This window comes from Anguilla anguilla, chromosome 2 (genome assembly GCF_013347855.1).
Source record: "Anguilla anguilla isolate fAngAng1 chromosome 2, fAngAng1.pri, whole genome shotgun sequence".
Lineage (NCBI taxonomy): Eukaryota > Metazoa > Chordata > Actinopteri > Anguilliformes > Anguillidae > Anguilla > Anguilla anguilla.
The window spans coordinates 58,550,986-58,569,750 of record NC_049202.1 but is presented as its reverse complement, the minus strand read 5'-3'; the positions used below and the strand labels follow the sequence as shown (position 1 = coordinate 58,569,750).

General features: G+C 44.1%; 1 protein-coding gene across 4 annotated transcripts; it reads right to left on the bottom strand.

Annotated features, from left to right (window-relative positions):
* Positions 1-7,519: 7,519 nt before the first annotated feature.
* On the bottom strand, positions 7,520-16,124 carry LOC118221798 (secernin-3-like). 4 transcript variants are annotated; one of them, XM_035407187.1, is made up of 9 exons: positions 15,728-15,820; positions 14,631-14,674; positions 12,719-12,875; positions 12,025-12,206; positions 11,507-11,706; positions 10,740-10,952; positions 9,172-9,334; positions 8,294-8,474; positions 7,520-8,080 (listed from the first exon to the last, which is right to left on the bottom strand). In XM_035407187.1, exons 3-9 carry the CDS (start codon positions 12,872-12,874, stop codon positions 7,919-7,921), a joined length of 1,257 nt encoding a protein of 418 aa, XP_035263078.1. In that variant the 5' UTR covers position 12,875; positions 14,631-14,674; positions 15,728-15,820; the 3' UTR covers positions 7,520-7,918. The 4 variants fall into 4 exon arrangements, with proteins under 4 accessions (XP_035263078.1, XP_035263075.1, XP_035263079.1 ...); XM_035407184.1 differs by having other exon boundaries at positions 14,627-14,674; positions 15,728-15,811; XM_035407188.1 differs by lacking the exons at positions 14,631-14,674; positions 15,728-15,820 and adding an exon at positions 16,104-16,124.
* Positions 16,125-18,765: the final 2,641 nt, after the last annotated feature.

Sequence of the window (18,765 nt, the reverse complement as noted above, 5' to 3'; positions counted from 1 at the left end):
GACGCTTTGGCTGGAATGCCTGAGGTCACATGACTAATGAGCTCTCAGGGTCCAGGGGTCCCAGAACATAACAGTGAGTATCTCAATACCCCAAGACCCAGTCATGGCCCAGTATCAACACCAAAATACTCTAACTACAGTGTCTGCAGGTGTGAATGAAAGTGTGACTGTTTGTCACTTCTGTGTGTGTGTGTGCTGGCTGTTATGTGTAACAAAAACAAAAACAATGTGTGTCTAGTGAGGTCTTTTTTGTGCATTATGCGTGCGTGTGTGTGTGTGTGTTTACTGTAATGTGTGAAGAGCAGAACCCTTAAATAGGTCCGGTACTCAGAAGACTCCATTACAGGCACGGTAAGCCAGCAGGTCCATTTTTGGCAGTAGTCTCAGCGGCGGCATTTTTGTTGCACCAGTTGAAGGACACCGAGGCCTTAGATCAGACAGTGTGACTGTGTAACGTTCACACAGTGACCAAACGCCGCGGACGGCCGCGTCTCCCGCCACGGACGCCTGCCCAGCGCACGGAAACGGCGCCTCCTCCTCGTCCAGCGGGGAAACGTTGCAAAACCGCTGTGGCAATGTTCCTGTAACGTTGCGCCACACTGCCACACGGCAGGCATGGGGAAATAGTGCTTTTCTTTTTTTGTGCTATTTGCATGTTATATGTGAATGTAAAATGTTACATTTTTAACAGACTATGAATATTATCCCATCTAGCCAAATGGCCATATTTAAAACTTCTTTGTTTTTTTTGTTTTTTGTTGAATGTTGAATGTGAACAACATTCTTGCTATCAGGTTGCAAACATGTCTTTAAAGCATCTTCTCCCAGATAATAAGCATCATGTGACCTGAACCTGTTTACAATGATGCCGAGAAGTTGTGGTTTGGATGAGGGGGGGCCAGGAAGAAACATTAAAATGTGCATGTCAGCATGTCATTCACCACAACTTTACAGCAACATTGTAAAAGGGTTACCATATCTTCTGCTAGTGAGGACATAGTACATGTATGAGGCCATTGCTGCCTGATACTTCTGCTTGGGGGGAGAGGGGTTGGGAGTGGGGGTTGGGGTGGGGTGGAACTGAAGCGGGTGGTACTACAGGCAGGGTTAGAAAAAATGTTAACTTGTCAGCTCATGCGATTCATTTTAATTACAATGTCTAAATACACAAAGGTAGACAGGACATCTGGTTAAAGGTTTGCACTTATGATAACTCTCTCAGCCAAATTAAGAAAATGCAATTGTGTTTAAAAAAACGTTGACAGCCCTAATTTTGTGTTCAGCATAAAACAAATCCAGACAGCACCTGATCTTCCCTCTCCCAGACACAGGCCCCCAATGGCAGAAAAAGCTTTTACAAAGTCTAATGTTGGGAACCGTCCAACTCTACTAAGCTATATAAGATTTATATGCCATAAGAGCTACATAAGCATGACATAATACCTGTCATAACCAGTCAGGACTGCATGTTAAAGGGGCAATTCACCCAAAAATGAAATGAATGCACCTTTCCACTTACCCAGAGTACTATATCCATCCAGGTAGTTTTGCTGAGATCTGACGCATTTTCTAGATATCTGCTGCAGGTCACCCTGATGCAATGAACCTCAACGGCTGCATCGCTTTTGTAGGCTCAAAAATCTATGTTACATTATCTTGGAAACTTTTCAAATCTCAGATATCTGGAGGGATAGATAGTACTCTTGGTAAGGGAAAAGATGCCTTAATTTCATTTTTGGGTGAACTGTCCCTTTAATGCTGGCCATGTCATGTTTATGACAGCTTTATGTCCTGTAATTCCAAGTGTTACCATTGTTACCATTGATCCTCAAGTGGTCTAAATGGTCTAATCAGATAAAATTCTAATGAATTAACCCAATCATTCCCAATGATTTTCTTTTTGGTTTCTAATGGACTTAGCCTTTTTTCAACCCTCACTGCACCCCAACTGTTGCCTCTGTGCCCCCCAAGAAGGCAGGTCGGCTGGTAGTATAAATCCCACCCAGACCCCCCCCCCCCCCAATAAAAAAAAGTTTCCCAGTATTTTCAGGTGTTGGTCTGTTTACAGTAAGCACCTAAACTCTGTAAAACAGTGTTTCATTTTGTTTTTTTTACACACATAATGTATTTGTGTACAATATACACTATGAATGTATGTGACGCCTTGAGCATGTGCTTGATGTATGCTGCCTGTTTCATTAGTAAAGTCAGCCATAAGTGCTGATCTTTATAAGGTACAATAAAAAAAATGTTTATTCCATTCCTTTTCTATTAAATTAAATCTGTAAAGAAAGGGATTTTGCATAGGAGAGGATTGTGTGGGAGGACTATACATCAGTGGCGTCACAACACCAACCCTAGTGACGCCATTGATGGGAAATATGTTGTAATATTTACGATTACAGGTAAGAAGGATATATAAATGTTTCGACCCCCCCCCCAACCTGTTGTTTTTACCTCTTTTGGGGGGGTTCCAAGTCTTAATTTGGGGGGTCAGATCCCCCCAATCCCCCCCGTAATTTGAACCCTGCACTCACACACATACACACACACACACACTCTCTCACATGCATGCACACAAATAGCCACACGCATGTGCATACACATCTGCTTACGTGCAGACATACACATATATGCACAGCTACAGTTCCCCCCCCCACACACACACACACACACACACACACAAATACCCATTTAATCAGCTAAATTCCCCATCACCTGTCCCCTGGGTAACCTCAGACACACACACCTGTAAGTAAACATTGAACACTGAACACTCCACAGCAGGTGGAGCAGAGTCTATTGAGAGGATGTGAGCCTGGGTGGGTTTTGGTTTGATTAGCGCAGGTCTTTGCTGATATTTAGAGCTCTTTCACATTCAGTTTTATTCATGTTCCTGTCCGTTCTGCATAAATGCTGGTGTGAAACCAGCAGGGATACATTTGTTGGTTTCACAGTGGTTTATTTTTGTTTTGCTGAGCCCTGGTGACACTTACCATAGTTTCCCTGCACAACATGCAGTTTGGCAACAAATTTGTGATGCGAAACTGCTAAAGAGACTTATCAGAACACATGATAAAAGCTCCTCACAGCTTCCACGGTTATCTGAGCAAGAAGATCACCGATGGCGGATTGCTTATTTGCTTGAAAAAGCAGTACTGCTAAACAGGTGCCATGGTGGAAGTCCTGTTTCTCTCACCGTGTGTGTGCTTGTGTGTGTGTGTGTGTCTGTGTACGTGTCTGTGTCTGTGTGCGTACGTGTGTGTGTACGTGTACTTGTGTATGTATGTGTGCGGTGTATGTGTGGTGTATGTGGGTGTGTGTACGTGCAAGTGTGTGTGTGTGTGTGTGTGCGTGCGTGCATGTGCGGTGTACATGTGTGTATGCAAGCCTGATATCCTGCTATGACACATTATACTCCCCAAGCTGCCACTGACATGTCGGCAGCCGTGACACGTGTGATTCCAAACGTCGTTGTGTGCCAAACATCCTCCGATGCAAAACTTCACATTTTTAAAGATGTCATTCACAGAGAAGGGGAGGGGAGGGGGAAAACGAAACTATGGAAGGCGGCGGGACCATGGGAGAGCGTTCCGCGATCGCGGCGTTGCACTTTGGGGCCGGTCGATATGCAGGACACACGATGCATTACTCTAGCAGACGCACTTTCCCACAGGGACTTACCGAGTCGGAGAAACATGAAGCGGCTCACCTGACTTATAGGACTAACAGTGCCAGATCACACTAATGGCATTCCCAGACCAGCGGGTGGACGTGCAGTATCACTAAAGCATGAGCGCACCAAGCACCAAAAACCACAGAGCAAATCCTGAACGCACACAGATTACGTTTTATACGTTATGCGAGGAAACATATTGCCATGTGTGCTTTACTTAACCCAGAGGTGACCTGTATAATTTGCAAAACCAGCTGTTCCTTCCCTTCGTTCAGCCACAAACGTAAAGCCATGTGACCCCATGCCCTGTGAAGGAGGACCCTCTCCATGCATGGCTGATTATAGAGGCCTTGCTTCTGCAGCAACAGGAAGTGCTTTGATCATAAAAACCACAGAATTAGAAAGGGGGAGTTTCTCATATGCAGCTCAATGAATGCAGAAAGTATAGACTGGAAACTTCCCTACCCCAGGGTAATTTTCCAACCAGAGGTGGAAAGGTCCAGAGGTCAGAAAGTAAAAATCCTGCCATGTTTTTCTTCCACCCATTAACTCAGCCAGCTGATTGCAGTAATTATTTCTAACTCCTGGATGAAGAATTGTGCTAATTAGCAAACCCAGGAAGTTGGAACAAAATACTGGGGGAGGACTGTTACTTTCTGAATCTGAATTTTTCATAACTCACACGTTTTTAAGCAACTGGTTCCAATATAGCACAAAAAGCACAACATAAACATGGGAATTTTATGCTTCGTAGCATACATAGCTATTTCTGACATAACATGATTTAAGAGGGTAAATAATCCATGATAGGATTTATACTGCTTTCTGAATCCACCTCTGCTTTATGAATCCAACTCTGCTTTCCAAATCCACCTCTGCTTTCCAAATACACCCCTGTGGAAAAGCGGCAAAGACTCTCAAATCTGGTCCTCCAAGCCTGTAGTGCTGCTGCTTTTCATTTCACTGTCATTGCTCACTCAATGCCACCGATTGGCCAGAGGTTTAACTCACCCGGTGTTCCAGGTTTAAATCCGTCCTGATTAGAGGGGAAAGAATGAAAACCAGCTGTGCTACTGGTCGTGAGGGCCAAATTTGAGTATCTTTGCTCCAGAGCCCCTGATTTCCCTCAGAATCAGCGGCTTTAGTGCACACCAGTGGTGGAAAATCCGGGTTCAGAAAGTAATAGACCTCCCCAGTATTTTCTTCCAGTCACTGAGATTTGGTAAGTATCACAATTATTCAGTCAGGAGGTTGCTGGCTACCACCATGGAGTTCATGGGAGGAATAAAACACATGGCAGGACTTTTACTTTCTGACCCCTGGATTTTCCACACACAGACACACACACACACACAAATGGATACAAAGAATAAGCACGCACTGTAAAACATGCAGTGACTGCATGACGGGCTGTGTACAGCGTGAACATAACTGAAAGCTGCAGGTACACAGGAAGTCGCTGTGTGTCTCAGGAGAGTTTGGCTTCATTAGACCTCATATTTACAGCTCTTTCACATTCAGTCTCAATATAACCTCTGCTCCACTGCGCAGGCACGAAAGTAACAGCGATAATCGTGTTGGTTTCACCGTGAAGAGCTACGTGTTTGCAGCCCTCAAAACCTGCATCAGCACAAACTCTGCTTTAGAACATGCAAATACGCATCTCAACTTCAAAATGTACAAAAAGACACATAATGTACAAACATGGAGCTCCCTGAAGGCTTATCTTATTATTATGAAACTGCCCAAAAGACATTCATCAATGCATGCAGCAATCACACACACACGCACACACACATGCATGCACAAACATACACACACATGCACACACCCACACACACATATACACGCACACACATGCATATACACACATGCACACACAAACATACACACACATGCACACACCCACACACACACACGCACACACATATGCACACACACTCTCTTACACATGCACACACAAACACACACACACACAGGCTAGCACAAAAGCCCATGACTTGTTCCCTATGAGTACGGTGTGGAGCAGGGACGGACAATTTTAATACCTAAAGTTTAATCTGGAGAGATGGCTGGAGTGTGCATGTGTCAGGGTTGGTGTGTGTGGTGTGTGTGTGTGTTTGAGAGGGGTGGGGTTTGGGGACTGTATGCCTTCTAGAAATATTACTGATGGCACAACCCAATAATTTGCCTGAACAAAACCACATGACTGAATGTAAGCCACACAAAACACTTGAATTGTACCCACTTTTACCCCCTCTCCCCCACACACTAACCCATGACCATGAATAACTCAAACAATGGCATAAACGGCACCCTCTTGAGGACCTAGTTGGCATTACCGTTTGTTTTGTCTCGCATTACACAGAAAACGCTCACTCTCCTCTGCCAGGCTAACGCCTGAACGCAGCAGCCCAAAAAGACAAGTTTAATTTCAACCAGCGTCAAAAAGGGCTCATGCCCAAATTTTAACAGAATGTAATATTTAACTGTTCAGGGGGATGTTTCACTGCACTTTGAACGGCACCCACTCTGTGCATCTGTGATAAACTAAACTATTACAACTTTCATGGAATTGTGATATGTATATTACACATACTAATAGAAGGCATAGATCACTTTCTGGGGTTTTATGTTTTGTGAGAGCTTCTTTGAGGTCTCAGATTACACACATTAAAGGAAATCGTTCCAACTGAAAATAAGATTTATATTTTACAGAATGTTTTGAAGAACAATCAAGTAAAATACACACATACGACCTCTGGAGATGACCTCTGGAGGAAAAACGTCACAGTACAGACTGCTCTGAAGTTACTGTATTTTCTTGCTTTAAACCACAAACCAGTCAATGGTAAATGGTAAAAGGACTGCATTTATATAGCGCTTTTATCCACAGCGCTTTACAATTTATGCCTCTCATTCACCCATTCGCACATACACTCACACGTCAATGGTGAAAGGGTGCCATGCAAGGTACCAATCAACTCATTGGGAGCAATTAGGGGTTAGGTGTCTTGCTCAGGGACACTTTGACACTCCCAGGGCGGGGGATGGAACCGGCAACCCTCCGACTGCTAGTCAAGCATTCTTACCTCCTGAGCTATGGCGCCCCTATGTGCACCAGTGCCCCAGTACCAGCCACCGTACAGCCAGTAGGGCATCAGGAATTTAGAAACATCTGTAAATATCAAAAATATCCTTCAATGCACAAAAAATATACTTGGGCCAATTGGAAAAAATAACAAAAAATCTGGGATTCCGATTGTGGCTGGAATGGAAACCAGCATACACAGGGGTGCCCAGGTCCGAGGTAGGGAACCACTGATAGAGCCTTCAGTCCCACCTTTCTGCAAAGCAACAGAGATCGCCTGTGCTGTAGTTAAACACTAGGTGGCAGTGAAGCGCTGCAAAGTAGATTTTGTACTGCATGATGTTTACACTGGCACATGACCACAGGTACTTCGATGGTACATTAAAATTAAGCAGGTGAGCCTTTCTTTACTACTGAGGTATTGTCTACATTTGAAAAAGTTACAATGATCATGAAAGATCATAAAAATGGCTCCGAATTCTGATTATGCCGTTTGGACCCCTCTGCCCCCTCCCCGCTTCTCCACATTCCCTCTCCTCACACTCTGACGTTTCCCAGCTCCTGCTCTCCCACCGCCCTACCACCTGTGCTCTCGACCCTATCCCCTCATCTCTCCTCCAGGCAATCACACCAGACATCCTCCCATTTGTCACCTCCCTCGTGAACTCCTCCCTGTCTTCCGGATGTTTCCCCTCATCCTTCAAGAGGGCCCACATCACCCCGCTGCTGAAGAAGCCATGCCTAGTCAGATATATATTTCTTGATATTTATCAGTGGCCATGACAACCCGTTCTTTATTTATTGCTATTACACACAAGAGATGGCTATTACTTATATCAGTCACAATTTAAACCTTTTAAAAATAATAATTTAATTACTGTACGTACTGTATAATCTTTGAATTCTGGTCCGTAGCTACAAACTGCAATTGGTAATCGGTAAAATGAATGTGGCATTACCAATATTTATATATTTTAAGTAATATGAATTAAAATGAATATCTCATGGGAAATTATACGCAATACTGCTGATAGTAGTGCACAATTTGGATATTTGTATCATCAAAACCATTTACTTACATGCAATGTTTGCATAGACATGGAATCGGGGAGAAAAAATGCATCTGGACTGACATTGCACCGGTTGCTGACTCAAGATTTTCCATACACATTTATCTCCTCCTCAGTGGCTCTTGAAAAGAGATGTACAAGCACAGAAGAATCTTCCACCCCGCCGCTGAGAAGCTGTTCCATTTCGGCCATTTTCTCCTCCTCCAGCTTCCTCATGTTCTGCACGATTTTGTTCCCCTGCTCCTGTTGGGACATTCTGCCATTACACCTTTCCAAGCATTCCAAGCCCACTCCCATCCCGATCAGCCAGCCTTATTCATTTATTTATTTTACTTTTTTCCCCAAAAGATTTCAGGTGACCCCATCCTCAAATAAGGCAGCCCCACAAGGGGTCACGACCCTCCGTTTGGGAACCCCTGCATTAACCACTGATGAAACACTGAACCGAAGCTTTACCTTCTCGGTGGCGATGACGGCGGCCGCCACCTCGTGTCTGAGGTAAAGGGGGTGCTTGCGGTCCGGCTTGCTCTGGAAGCGGGGCTGCTTCTTCACGGGGTCCTCGTGCCCGAAGCAGGGGGAACGGGTCATCCCCAGCTGCTGGACGTCCTCCACGAAAATGAAAGGCTTGAACACCGACCTGGGGGCGGGAGAGGAAGCCGTGCTCAGGTCACACCTCAGTCCTGTCACAACAGTCCTGGACACAACTGCGCTCCAATCACATGTCAGTTACCGCTTTAACCCAGCGCTGGGGAACCGGGGCTTGTTGAAGGGCCACCTTCCCAGCCCAATTTACCCTCACTCTTCTTGATTACGTTCCAAACTGTTGGTTTTGGTAAGCCTAATTTTCGGCCTGTGTCTCTGACTATTTATTATTTCTCAGATGGCCTCTCTCTGGTCTCCAGCTGTTTTCTTTTTTGTTTTTTTCTCAAAATGGCATCCTTGACTTTCATTGACATAACTCTGGTTCTCATGTTAACAAATTAACAAACTCCAAAGGCAATCAAAAGCCTAGAATCAAGACTAGACACTCAACACTGTCTTGTGCACGGGCTAAGGAAGCAACTGAGCACACCAGACTAATCAAAATTGTGTTGTAATGGTCATTTCTACATGGTGAAACTAAAATGTATGTATGATTTTTCTTGATTTAACATGCAGTTAAAGTGCAGATTGCCAGCTTTTATTAAAGGGGTATTTTACACATCTTGGTTTCACTGTGTAGTTACAGTTATAGTAATTACGTTAAAATGTGCCTGAAAACAAAAGTCAGTGGTGAGCTGTGATCTGTGCCGAAACAAGATGGCAGTTCATCCGGTGCGTGGGCGTTCTCTCACCTTTCAGGGTCTGGCGTCCCGGTGAAGTAGTGCACCCCCGGCAGGGAGGGGTCCCGGGGCAGGACGGACACCATGCTTCCCGTCGTCATGAACGCGCCCTGCTTGTTGATCCCGCTCTCCTTGTCCCTCAGAATCCCCATCATCACCTCAGCCGTGATCTTCCCTGTCCATTAGAGGGCAGGTCACACCGTCATCAGCCACAACAAAAAGCCTACTGCGCTCTTAGTACCTAACGAGGGCAGGCCACACGGTCATCAGTGACAGCACTCTTTAACTGTGTAAAACAAAAAGCCTACTGTGGTCTCAGTACCTAACGAGGGCAGGCCACACGGTCATCAGTGACAGCACTCTTTAACTGTGTAAAACAAAAAAGCCTACTGCGCTCTAAGTACCTAACGAGGGCAGGCCACACGGTCATCAGTGACAGCACTCTTTAACTGTGTAAAACAAAAAGCCTACTGCGCTCTGAGTACCTAACGAGGGCAGGCCACACGGTCATCAGTGACAGCACTCTTTAACTGTGTAAAACAAAAAGCCTACTGTGCTCTAAGTACCTAACGAGGGCAGGCCACACCGTCATCAGTGACAGCACTCTTTAACTGTGTAAAACAAAAAGCCTACTGTGCTCTAAGTACCTAACGAGGGCAGGCCACACCATCATCAGTGACAGCACTCTTTAACTGTGTAAAACAAAAAGCCTACTGTGCTCTAAGTACCTAACGAGGGCAGGCCACACGGTCATCAGTGACAGCACTCTTTAACTGTGTAAAACAAAAAGCCTACTGTGGTCTCAGTACCTAAAGTACTTGCCAGTGTAGTATAATGGGTAAAGAGCTGGTCTTGTAGCCTAAAGGTTCCTCATAGGTTCGATTCTCAGGCAGGACACTGCCGTTGTACCCTTGAGCAAGGTACTTAGCCGTATGAATGGATACGAATGTAAATGCTGTGCAAAAAGTGGCTCTGGATAAGAGCATCTGCTAAATGCTTGTAATGTAATGTAATGTCTTCACAGCCCAGTCTACAGCCAAGCTCACATAGAGCCGAGCTGGAGGAACTATAAGCCCTATTGACCAGCGTTGCCCTTGGAGCCACCAGCCGCAGACGGCACTGGCACGGCTCGGATTTGATCTGTGGTCGTGGCGCTCATCCATGCACCACAGCGCGTTGCCTTAACCGAATCAGCCATCCAGCAGTCAGTGTAAAGACTCATTTACGTAATTAATTTGAGTAATTATTGGTTTATTCAGCTAATTTTAAGCACACTGATTATAAATGGGCCTTATCAGTCCCATCCTGGTGGTATTGCACTTTCGTATACCTGAGACTAAAAATGCACAGGAGCGTCTGCTAAGTTATAGTTGTGTAAAGTAATGGTGTACTTCAGCCGTTCAGTGCTAATTTGCCTTTATGTGCACGTACACAAACTACAAACGATGTGAAGTCAAGAGATTCCTCCTTCACCAAACAAAAAAACCCCGGGGACTGTTTTCCGCAAAACAAATCTCACCACGACTTTTCCCAACGCAGACAAACACGTTTGACCTTCGGTTCAGGACAAGGACAGTAACCTTTACTTTTCTCCAGCAGTCTACGGCCCTCGCGGCATCGGCTGCTCGCGGCTTCGATCCGGGCCGTGTCCGTACGCGAATACACTTGGGCGAAACTGAACGGGGCCGTCCCGTCCCACCAGCCCTGGCTCCTGGCATGCCCCCTCATCTCCGGGTGCTCCCGGTCTATCTTGGTGGTTATGGAGTACAGGTTGGAGATGTTGCGATGTCCCTCTGGGTCAAGAGAATCACGAAAGGAGGAAGTCAAAAACATTTTACAGCTCAGTTTCCCGCACTTCGTGGCACATTAAAAAAAAATAACCTCATGATTATTATTGAAGTACTGCAGGAAAAGCGTTCATTTGAACATTTATGGAAATGGAATACACTAAAAATATATTGAAATAAAATACACTATCAAGATACTGCAACACTCCACAATATATGAGAAACATAAAAACTATTGTCGCCTTCAAATATTGCAAAACATACTGCTGTGAAATACATCTAAATAACATTTTTTTTAAAGCCCACCTTTTCAATACATTGCCGTATATATATATATATATATATATATATATATATATATATATATATATATTAATTTCTCTTGAGAAGTGCACAGGACTTGAGCATGCATCCTACATACGACCCAAGTCTCCTTTACAAAGGTCTGGTGCATCTATTCAAACAGTCATTACTTCTTTCTTATTATTTAAAAGGTATCCTGGGTGCCTCTTAAAGCATGCCACCTGTTCAAGAGGGAAACTCCCCTGGACACTACTAACCCTCCACCCTCTCGGCAGCCCAGTATTTCCCAGAAGTCTCCAGCACCCAGGCCTCGGTCCTGTCTGAGATCAGGAAGCTGTTGTGGTACGTGAAGCTGCTCTCCGCCTCCATGCAGTTCCCTCCCTGGCCGTACTTCTCCAGCAGTTCTGTGATCACGTCCACGGCCTTCTGGGCACTGTCCGCCCTCTCCAGACCCAGCCTGGAAAGTCAGGACGGCCACAGCGTTTGTTTCCTCTGCTCACAGCCTCTCTCCCGCCATTTGAAACCTAAGCATTTCTATACGAGAACATCGCAGGCCTTGTTACAACTTCAACCATCAAAGATCTCGACTCAAGATGTTTTTCCCGATTTATGCCACAATCCGTTTTTATGTATCACATAAACAGTTTTAAAAGACTTATTAAGCACCCTTTGTGCACTGCTGTCGTGGTATAAAGCTTTATACCTTAGGTTAGCGGCAGAGAAGAAACACGGGGACGGGTCCTTAAGTTTCATTTGACATGCCGACGGGACTCACCTGACCAAGTCCATGCCCAGCAGAGCCTCCTCGGGATGGGCCTCCTCTCGGCTCCACACCGCCTCGTTCCCAATGCACACCTGGTGTTCGTTTGCCCCCATCTCCGCCCCCCACAGCCAGGCGGGCCGGCTTAACACCACCGCATAGGTGTGGGGAGCCTGCTCGATCTCAATGTAGGTGCACTAGGCCAGGAAGGCAACGGAGAATAAGCAAAGTCACGTCTAAATGAACTGCGGGGGTGTTCTTGCGCGTCAACACAGTGAAATGTCCAGCGTTCAATTTGACTCTTGACAGTGTTAATTTGACTCTAACAGATGGCATCTGGTATTTCAATGCTGGAGTTGAAAAAAGAAAGCTAGAGGATAACCGACGACTAAAAACCTTTTCTGATTGTTTTCAAACCATGTGTGTTTTCAATCTCTAAAAACTGTAGAAATTCAGTATCAGATTCCTTGAAACAAAGTATTAATATACCAAAGGGTTAATATGTTTTTATCCATGTTATTCAATTTCGTTTTGGGGCTTATATAAAGTGATGTATTCTATCCCGTTCAATGTTGCTTGTTACCAAATGTTATCTGTTAGAGTTGAATTAACACTGTTAAGAGCAGAATTAACACCAGACATTTCACTGTGCATTAACATAAACGCAAGGTGGTGGGGGGGGGGGGTTAACAGAATGCACGTACAGTACCTCCACCTTCTCCCCTGCTGCATGGTCTGCGGCTGGGAAGTAGAGCACCTCCTGGACCTCATCGCAGGGCCTGTCCGAGTTCTTCCCGAACACGACACGTGGCCCCACCGTCGACGGGGGCAAGGCCACCAAGGTGTCACAGGAGGACGGAAGCATCCTTCAGAACAAAGCAAATTCACCTGGCTGTCAGTGTGACAAGCTCCATAGAAAGAAACTCAGTATATATCTTAAAACATTTTCTGCCCAAGCTCCACATAGTCTACAATAACCCAGGGGTGTAAGGAGTGAGTTTGACATTGGGGGAGGGGGGGAGGCACATTTGCTCCCCGGCCCCTACCCCCGCTATAAATATTATAGTTAGTGGATGTTACGTTCGCGTGTGGGATGCGGGCGTGCGTTTTTCTCCCCTCTTTCGTTCTGCTCTCTCTCGGTTGCTGTCATTTCCGCAGGAGTCCGTGTGCCGCCCTTCGTTATTCCCATTGGTCATCCCTGCTGTCCATCATCAGAGTTCTCCCGCTCATCCCCCCCATCCGCCAATCAACTCCCTCCTGCAATCATGTCTCCCCCAATCATGCCTCAGCTCTCAATTTAAAATATCCCCATTTCGTTCCTGCATTTGTGCTGTGTGTTTGGGCAAATGCTAGGTTGTGTGTGTTATTGGAGAGAGTTGTGTGGTCTAAAATTTTGTCCTCCCTGTTTCGCTTCAGAGACCAGTGTTGGGTAAGTTCCGGGGGCCCCTATACACGTGTTGACACGTAGGGTAAGGGCTCTGTCTAAATACATTAGTTTAGTGGTGGTGTTGCCCCCTGTATTTATGACTGCGGGTCGCAGTTAGGTTAGTTAGACAAGTTTTGTTTTCTGCATTGTTAATAGGTTAGTTATATTACAAAATCGTAGTTAGGGTATTTGTTTGTTATTTTCGGCACCACTCCCTTTATTTTATAATAAATATAAATCACAATGTATTCAGATCAATAACATACAGTAGACATATCCTTTATAGAAATAATATAGACAATATGTATATAAATGTCCACGGCTTTCATCCAGACAGATTTTCAAAGTGACTAAAGAAAATGGTTCCAAGAATGAACCTGACAGTTGGAGACGCATTTGGTCATGTGATAAAATGCCACCCAGCAGGGCTGAACTAAAACAACATTGGCTTTTAAAAGCAGGGTGCAGCAGATCAGCCAATCAGAGGCCAGCTTCAGCACCAAGGCAGCTTAACGAGGCCGAAACCACTGCTAACGCACAGCTAGCGTCCCTGCAGCCCACAAACGCATACGCATGCACACGTCTGCACACACAAACCTGCAGCATCCCTGAAACCGCTACACATACGCATGCACACAAACCTGCAGCATCCCTGCATCCCACAAACGCATACGCATGCACACGTCTGCACACAAAAACCTGCGGCACCCCTGCAGACCACAAACACATGCATACGTCTGCGCACAAAAACCTGCAGCACCCCTGCAGATCAAAAAAAAAAAAAAAAAAAAAAAAAAAAGAAAGTGGAAACGATGGCCACAGAGAGAGCTGAGGCATGATTGGGGGAGACATGATTGCAGGAGGGAGTTGATTGGCGGATGGGAGGGATGAGCGGGAGAACTCTGATGATGGACAGCGGGGATGACCAATGGGAATAACGAAGGGCGGCACACGGACTCCTGCGGAAATGACAGCAACCGAGAGAGAGCAGAACGAAAGAGGGGAGAAAAACGCACGCCCGCATCCCACACGCGAACGTAACAGTGGGCAAAGCTCATTGTGTTCCACCAGTGCCAGCTATATGTATTAAAAATACAGACAGACACTGTAGATAGATAGGTTGTCCTCAAGAGGAAATTATTTTCACAGTTAGGTGCAGGCATATGAGAACATTTCAAAAGCATAACATACATACAAAAAAGTCTTGGGATTCCCTTTTCTCTCTACCCAACTTTCACTCTGAAAAATATAAAATAAAATAAATAAATAAAAACAAGAACAATAGCTATGTGGTCACAAAAAACCTCCACTACACTTTCAACCCATCTGCGAAATAAAGTTCAGTGCAACATTTATGTGAAACGGGTACGTGTGTCAAACATGGTAATACGTTGCGTTGTGCCAGATTAAATTTTGGACTGGATACGTTTTCGGGCTGCTTTTGTTTCCGTATTTTTGGACGAAGGAATCCTGGAAATAGATAAAACGAAGACCGCTAAATCAAACATGGGCCGTCCAACTTTTAACCTTGCACCGATACTTTCATCGAACATTACAGAGCATGCCAGCTTCAGGAAGTCTACAGATAGCTAGATTCGTGACGGAACAAAAAAAAAAAAAAAAAAAAAAAAAAAAAAAGGATATTGTTTGATACACATAGCGCACCCAAAACTTAGTCAATTAATGCATTAAATTCATTACGTATTGAACAATACATATAATTTTGTAATAACTATCGATACAATTCGAACAATGCAAGCAACTTATTTAATAAGTTAATAGTATGCTAATAGCGTACTGACATTAGGCTACTCTCCTCCTCGAAAAATCTCTCGGTGCATAATTGTGATATTTGTAAAGGCTGATACTGGACTCAGCCTAGCAGGTACCATAGTAAGTGCACACGATTTGAATGGGGTGATTTTTTATGGATTGTAAAACGGGGATTGGGAGAATATTTGGATAAATTTATCACCCGCCCCCCGCTTCCTACGCCCAATAACCCACAGGCGCTCTACGCTCTTAAACTCTGAGAACTCAGCTGTTTCTTGAAACGATTACAGAGTTTGTTAACTTGAATTTCAATTCATGTGTAAACTGTATGCCGGTGAGCTACCACTACAAGTTCGTTTATCTAGGATATCAAAGATCTAATTCACCATTTGTCTTAATATGCAGTGCCACGGGCCTTGTAATTAACAATTGGCAAGCCCATACTGTAACAGTAAACATAACTAGCTACATGTGTACAAAGCTACGTCGTCAGCTATAATAAGGCTATTGCGTTGTCACCTGGTTAGAAGCAGAGTAGTCAGACCGACAGCTGCTGAAAATGCATAGCTTACTACACAGCGGCGTCGCCTCACTCACAGAACACGCCCATATGATGTCACCTCTGACCTTTAATTTTCATTTCCTGTGACCAGATTTCATAAATAGAGTGTAGCTGTCAAATAAAATTAAGACTGTTCCAAGCATAAAATCAAACTTGCTTTTTGTTACGTTTTCCATTAAATCCAAAAACTGTCGCTTCAGCAACTATTTACGTAGCGCTAATATGACTAGCGATAAAGAGTGTGAAAGACAGCCAGTGTCTTCTACACTTCAAAAGATAAGGACCCATGACTTCGAAATCTCTCTACCAAGGGACCCGACGCACACCACACACCTTTTAGTTTTACCACAGATTGCAAAAGCAACTTTAAATTATCTTTAGTTAAACGGTATTTTAGGAATTATCTATGTAGCCTACATAAAATAAAAAAGGAAAGAACTTCCTGTGTTCGCCACGAGAGATTAAAAACAAAATAAAAGTACCCCTTAATTAGATTAAATTTGATTAGATTCAACTTTATTGTCATTGCACAGAGTACACGTACTGAGACAACGAAATGCAGTTAGCATCTAACCAGAAGTGCAAAAGAAGCAGTAAAGTGCAGTAAGGTGTATGTACATAAGTGAATAAATATGAATACAATATTGATAAATATGAATACAATACAATGTGATATAAACAGTATAGACAGTTATAAACAATATAGACAGTGGATTGGTATAAATATGATAAATATATTATTAGCAAGGTGCGGCAGTGCAAGGTTCAGTCATTGGGGGGGTGGGGGGGGCTGGGGGGGTCCAGGTGGGGGTATCCGGGGGGGGGGGGGGGGGGGGGGGGGGGGGGGGGGGGGTTCCTGAACCTGCTGGTCCTAGAACGGAGGCTCCTGTAGCGCCTCCCAGAGGGAAGGAGGGCAAACAGTTTGTGGCTGGGGTGAGAGGTGTCCCTGGCGATGCTGCGTGCCTTCCGCAGACACCGCTTGTGCACAATGTATTGTGTTTCAAGTAGTCTCTGGTTTTAACTATGAAATCGTTTGATCTTTCATCGAATGCCAATGTAAATAAACATTTCAAACAAGCTAACTGATATCCGCAAACTGCAATAATCCCAGAGTTTATTCCAAACTATAGATCATTTAGTTAATCTTGTTTCAAAATGCGTCTGTAATTCCTCTTTTGAGAAATGTGAAATTTCCTGTCCTTCGTTGTGGACAATATAGAAAATATTAGGGGCAACATCATTCCGTCTGCTTTTCCTGTTGGTGTCTCCCCCCAAAATATTAAAGTGCTGCACTTTTTTGAGCCCATTACTATGGGTGATCTCAAGAGGATTGTGTCTCAGGTGAAACATTCATCCAGTCTCGTAGATGTGATCCCTGCAAAATTGATGTGTTAGCTACAATTGGTTCTAATTTAGTCTCCATGATAAACAGTTCACTCATGATGGGGTAAGTTCCTACTTATTTTAAATGGGCAGTGGTCCAGCCACTCCTAAGTAAACCAAGTCTGGACACTTCAGTTCTTAATATTTGTAGACCTATTGCAAAGTTATCTTTCATCAAAAAATGTCTCCAAACAACTTTTGTCTGTATAAAATACACAGAGGAACAAAATACTAGGTCTTGTATACTTTCCTTGTCACCTATACAGCACCGAGAGTTTGGCACTTTTCAGGGTTCCCCACAGAAATAACCACAACAGCCACAGACACTCAGCCCTTAAAAACATTAAATTCTGTACATTCTGACCCCATTTCAACAGACAGATTTCATAAACAACTTCACATGTCCACACAATAAAGCCCCAAACTAAGGGGATTTTGCGTTTTCTCCTTCTTCTTCTTCTTCTTCTTCTTCCTCTTCTTCTCATTCTTATTTTTCCTGCCGCCTATCCCACTACAACATGTCTCCCCATTGGACATTATACCGACATCAGCCAAATCTTCACCTACACAACCCAATCAAAAACTCGCATACACACGCAATATACCCATACCTTTTTACTCTGAAACATTTCCAGTTTAAACAGCTAATCTACCTGTGGCCTAGTGGGTAAGGTTACAGTCTTGGAAACATGGGGTCTTAGGTTCAAGCCCAACTAAGGACATGTTTCTTTAACCTGCTTTTAATAATTAATCATTTTAATCACTAATAATTGTCTACTACTTCTCAATTATTGCTTTTGCTCCATATCTACCCATTCACCGAATGTATACACTGCATTATGACGTACCGTCTGCACGTTCAGTTATTAACCGGCTACAATATTGCAAAGCCATATGGATTCAACGGGAGCTCTTCTGTGCTTACTGGCCTGTGTTCTTCTTTAAAACCACGGACAGGTTTGATAATGATATTTCACGCATTGCATAGCTATGTCATGGTGCTGCACTAACAGTCACAGACTGGTAAACCTCCGGTTGAAGGTTCAATCCCGCCTCGCCCTCAGGCAGATAATTTCCTCTTTTACACTAACGTTTTCTTACGCTTTTATATTTTCTTTACCAAAACTCACTTATGGCTACCCATATGCATGTCATGGCGGCAAATGTATTCCTTTTATTAAAAAGTTACACCAGTTCACCACTGTGCCATTTCTACTAACTATATTTCTTAACTTGGCTACCGTACAAAACCGTCTTATCAGCAAACGCCACGTTTCTACATTCATGTTTCCTCGCCTGTTCTCTATCTAGCCATATGCACGTTCTGCAACTCCCCATTGAAACATTACATTCAAAATCAATCATAGTTATAACTACTAGTACTGAACATGAGAAAACTACAGCAAGCTTTCACACATTACTTTACTCCCCACTTTAACAACTAATGATACTGTTATATATACCGTTCCATAAGGAAACTAAGCTTGCTCATGGTCACTTCATTTACTTCGCACTATAGTCTGTGATCATGTCAACCTTCACCTACATGCCCATTCTGCTAAAAACATATTGTTTCAACTACGCAATTTCATCATTTCATCCTAATTTCTCT